Source organism: Canis lupus, chromosome 23 (assembly GCF_048164855.1).
Source record: "Canis lupus baileyi chromosome 23, mCanLup2.hap1, whole genome shotgun sequence".
In the NCBI taxonomy this organism is placed as follows: Eukaryota; Metazoa; Chordata; class Mammalia; order Carnivora; family Canidae; genus Canis; species Canis lupus.
The window spans coordinates 23,726,950-23,732,408 of NC_132860.1; the positions used below are offsets into that span (position 1 = coordinate 23,726,950).

The window sequence follows — 5,459 nt, forward strand, 5'->3', positions numbered from 1 at the left end:
TTGCACAGTAAAAATTCATATGAATAGATGTTACATTTATCAAAATCTGTCCTTTTACTCCATAGCAAGCATACCCAAATAGGAAAGAACTAAAGATAACAAAGTTAAAAATAGTATAGGATTTAAGATGCCATGTTTTACAATGCAATTCATTCATTCATTCTTCGTTCAACAAACATTTCTAACCTACCACATGCCATTCAATGTGCTAGAGACTGGACATACCAAAATAATAATAACAGATATGATAATTGGCCTGTTGTAGCTTATTGATATTGTCATAGCACAAGTGGAATCAGTCTCCAAAGTTGGGCAATAAGCCAACAAATACATAACAAACACTACTATCACAATTGTGACATACACACATACACACACAATAATAATAAAAAGCCCAGATATATCCTGCCATCTCTTTTATGAGAAGGAATTGGAAAGCACAGAGATAAAGCAAGACTTGAAGGTAGAGAATTTCTGACAACATAGCTAAGGGAACTTATTTCCAAGGAGGATGAACATAATAGGACACGTGTCAAACAAAGTAACTACCATAAAGTTAAAGAGAGATTATTACAGAGGGTTACGGTAATATTTGTTATACTTTCTCTTTTTGATCAACTCAATATTAGCTCCCACTCAAGACCATGTATTAATGGATATATATATATAATGGATATATATATATATATATATATATATTATATATATAATTACTTCATTATATAAATGGATATATATATATGTCTCAAGACCATTTCCTCTGGAATCCTTAATAAGTATTTTCTTTTCTTTGTTGCAAAGGTCAACGAATGTGAGGTTACATATTCCATATAATTCCCTAGAATTAACAGGCAGTTTAGAATGAAGAAAAAACTATAGAATTCTACCATCCATTCAATCCACAACTCCATAAATATTGATTGACCATCCTCATTGCATGAAATATGTTCAGTTATCAGGCATCCAACAGACCTGAGTTCCTACCTTACCTCTCCTGCACAACCACTCTATGATCTTGGAGACACAATCTGATCTCCTTGAGAAACATTTTCTTCATCAGTAAAATGAAGATAATAAGTGTACTTGTCACTATTCAAAAGATTTAAGACTCAAAATCACTATCCATTAATGTAGGAAAGTCCATAGGTGAAACAATTTAAATTCTCAGTAAGTGTTGGCTATTACTATGCAAGATGTGAGCCTGAAGAGACTAAAGGAGCCAGATTTGGGGTTTATAAAATATTACATATAAAGGCTTAGTATGGAGATGGTCCCTAAGAAGAGGTCAGAATTGGAAAGGAGAAAATGAAGTCTATTGGAACAAATTAATTTTAATTTTAATCAATCAAATCAGTTAAGGACTCCTGATGTCTAGGAGTAAGTACCTGGAAGGATGGATCCAGGCTTCAGGAGTTAAGCTAAAAAAGTGTATCATAGGGTGTTTGCCCTTCATCATCTCCTTGAATGCACAGATTCAACTCACAGCATTTCTGTTTTGACTCTGTTTTGACAGAGCAGAGGAGTAATATCTGAGCCAAATACCCAACAGAAGTGTCAGAGACTTAGCACAGGATTTACCATGTCTTTACCACCTCTGGTTATTAAGGAACTCTCTCCAAACAAAATGGTCCTTAATTCAAAGCCTAGATACTTATTTTTATTTTATTTCTTTGGTATTAACCATCTCTGTGGATTTACTGCATCTGCACATGTTTATTTTTATTCTCAGAACAGATTCATCCTGGCTGCACTTCCCCCACCCCCAGGGTTCAATGCCCCCTTGGGATATTGAGACAAGCCTTTGTATATAAGGAGGCACCTTTGGTGACATACTTGTCATTCACTTCTGGGATCCTTCAAGTACTATCAGAAGTACTCTCCAAAATGTCCACTCTATGGTGAGTGTCCACATAGCTCATCTATTTTGCTTTCATTCTCTTCCTTGGCAATCAACCACATACAACTTCATTTGGGTGGGCAGAAGCCTTCAAAGGCCACATCTCTAGGAAAACTTTTCCTTTCAGAGACTTGCAAATGGATTATTTACCTTTTAGGGACTCAGTCTTCAACAGAATTCAGATTCTCCTAAATTGTGATACTGATTACTTCATTATTATTAGCCTCAACACCACACAAGTGGTCACACATTCCAGGCCAGGAGAGCATGAGACTTCATCTCTGTGGTGACTGTCCTTACAAATATTTACATGATTTGAAAATAATGGGAATTTTTCAAAGGTTATTTAAATAACCAACAATTTTCATTTGGCAGGGGATAGAACTAAGGGTAGTTTGCAAAATCATACACCTGTGGGAATTTGAAGAGGTAGGAAGAAATTGAGTTCTGAGACTCCTTTGCCTTCCTTCATAGTGTCATTGTAGAAGTCATATATTCAACCCAACATCTTATCTAGGATATTAAAGCAAAAAATACTAGAGAATTCCATTAATATTTCACAGGGAAAATGAAATTATATTCAAACCTGAATGCAAAATATATTTCTAGTTTCTCTATAGGAAAAGCATGGCCAAGGAAATGTTTTGCATTTATTATGTAAGTAGATTTTAGTCTAAATTGACATCCACTTCTCACTATATGATAGCCATGTAAATATTTTGTTCTGCTGAAAAAGAGCTAACAAAGAGCCAAAATTTCAACAACTGCATTTTTTTCTACCAGATTTCCAGATATCCATATTTATCAACTCAAGAATATCTGTTTCATTGTGTAGAGCCCTCTAAATGCATCATGTCTATTATTAACACATCAAATGTTGAAATCACCACCTTCTTCTTGGTTGGGATGCCAGGGCTGGAATATGCACACATTTGGATCTCTATCCCCATCTGCAGCATGTATCTTTTTGCTATTTTGGGAAACTGCACCATTCTTTTTGTCATCAAGACAGAGCCCTCCTTGCACGAACCCATGTACTACTTCCTTTCCATGTTGGCAATGTCTGACATGGGCTTGTCTCTCTCTTCTCTACCTACTGTGGGAAGGATCTTCTTATTCAATGCCCCTGAAATTTCTGCCAATGCCTGCTTTGCCCAGGAATTCTTCATCCATGGATTCACAGCAGTGGAATCCTCAGTGCTTCTGATCATGTCATTTGACCGCTTCCTAGCCATCCACAGCCCTCTGAGATACAGCTCCATTCTGACTCCTGTCAGAGTTGCCAAAATAGGAATAGTATTATCCCTTAAGAGTGTCCTTCTAGTGTTGCCCTTCCCCTTCACTTTGAGAAGTTTGAAATATTGCAGTAAGAGCCAATTATCCCATTCCTACTGTCTTCACCAGGATGTCATGAAGTTGGCCTGCTCTGACAACCGAATTGATGTCATCTATGGCTTTTTTGGAGCACTTTGTCTTATGGTAGACTTTATGCTCATTGCTATATCTTACATCCTGATCCTCAAGACTGTGCTGGGAATTGCATCCCTAAATGAGCAGCTCAAAGCCCTCAATACTTGTGCTTCACACATCTGTGCAGTGATCATCTTCTACCTGCCCATCATCAACCTTGCCATTGTCCATTGCTTTGTCAGACATGTCTCACCTCTCTTCAATGTTCTCATGGCAAATGTTCTTTTACTTGTGCCTCCAATGATGAATCCCATTGTGTACTGTGTGAAAACCAGGCAAATAAGAGTGAGAGTTTTAGCAAAATTATGCCAGAAGCAGATGTAATAGTCATATATTATAGAAAACATATTTGGGGAATGTCTTTGATAAGAGTTTAAAGGTGAGTTGAGAAAACCTAGTATTTGCCACAAATAAATAATACAATTTCTTGTTATTATCATAAGATTTAAACTGGATAGTTAATAAGAACATCAAACAAGAAACAAGAAGTATATTTTCTGAGGTCTCCATCCCAGTAAAAAAAAAAAAAAAAAAAAAAGAAAGAAAGAAAATAGATGCCTTATGATGTCATCTGTGATAAAAGCAATACATTCTAATCAAGATAGTGATATGGTAATTTACCTTCTACCAGAAGTGTATTTCTCATCATCATATTCAATCTATCTATACTAAATTATTTTATTCTAGATCCAAATTATATTATAATTCATCTCCTCATTTTATCTCCTATTTAATCCCCTGGTATGTCACCAATATTTCTTTAGTGAATCATTGCAATAACTCTGTGTTTCCAAATGTTTACTTTTGCTGCTTTCTCACTGATGTTCTATATAAATGAAAGTTCTCTTTTTAAAAGAAAAATTGAATGATGTACTGTTTCTTTTAAACATGTACTCTAACTTCTTTGGGATTAGAATTAATGTTATAAATGCATACTAAAAATCTACACATGTCCTTGGCCCTCTCTATCTCTCCAACATTCGCAGATAAATGACAGCCACAGTGGCCTTCTGAACAATTCTTGAATTTACAAATAGTTCTGGTTTTTTTAAGTTTTCACATTTGATCTTTATTCTTAGATGTTCTTGTCCTCAATTTCATTTAAGTCTTTACTATTCACCTTTTAAAGTTTCAACATAATTTCGTAATTGATTACCTGAACTCTCAGTTCAAAGTATGACTTTCTTTAAAAAAAACACTTTTTAATTGCTTATTTATTCTCAGGACTTATTATTATGATTTTCAACTATATAAACTATGTAAATAAAGCTTAAGTTTTTTTTTTTCATTTCTATTTTCTAAACCGAGTGTGCCATCAATGGGATAGAGACCATATCTATTTTATTTATGTCTCTGTGCCTAATATTTAGGATAATTCTGGCACAGAATAGATCTCCAATAAATAACTGTTCACAAGTGCATGTGGAAATGAGGCCATGTTTTATAAATGGAACTGTTTGTTGAAGAGTTCAAAAATACTCCATTTAGATAGGATATGACTTTCTTAAGTTGTTTATTTCAAAAGTAGGCATAACTACTCAAAGATTTTGAAAGTAGGAAAAAATAATATGGGATTAGTGAGGAATTTTTTGTCTTGGGTTTGATGGGTGACTAAGAGTCCCAAATCTCCTCCTAATGTGACCTAAAAACTTTGTGGATCTAGAATAAGTTTCTTACATTTTTTTTTTTATCCCAATTCATTGACCCAGGTCCTCTCCACTAACCACATCAATTTTAATCTCCTGCACTTTTATCCTCAAGTAAATCATGAGATAACTTCCAGCTGTGACAAAGCTTAAAAATAATCAGCCGGTAAAGTGATAGTGTCTCACAATTAATGGAAAACTTTCAAAAAAAGTATTGCATTTGAAATGTTAATATATGCAACCTATACTTCTAAGCATTTTCAGGCATATTTCTATTTTGATTCTCACAATACCCAATTTTATAGATCATTCTTCCTGTTTTTTCAGTTGAAGAGATTGAGGCTCTGAGAGATTGTCTTACTGAATTCCACGCACACAGGACATCAAAAGCTGAAATTCATACCTTATCTTTTATACCCCAGGATAGTACTATTTGGCTACATTTT

The 5,459-nt window shown here is 34.6% G+C and overlaps 1 protein-coding gene across 1 annotated transcript; it reads left to right on the forward strand.

The window, feature by feature from the left end:
- The first annotated feature begins 2,749 nt into the window (after positions 1-2,749).
- Positions 2,750-3,691, forward strand: LOC140615536 (olfactory receptor 51A4). Its single transcript, XM_072795404.1, has one exon. It carries the CDS (start codon positions 2,750-2,752, stop codon positions 3,689-3,691), a length of 942 nt encoding a protein of 313 aa, XP_072651505.1.
- The last annotated feature ends 1,768 nt before the right edge of the window (positions 3,692-5,459 follow it).

Bases quoted from the DNA above. Each gene is read 5' to 3' on its own strand.
- LOC140615536 (XM_072795404.1), top strand. From the start codon at position 2,750: ATGTCTATTATTAACACATCAAATGTTGAAATCACCACCTTCTTCTTG.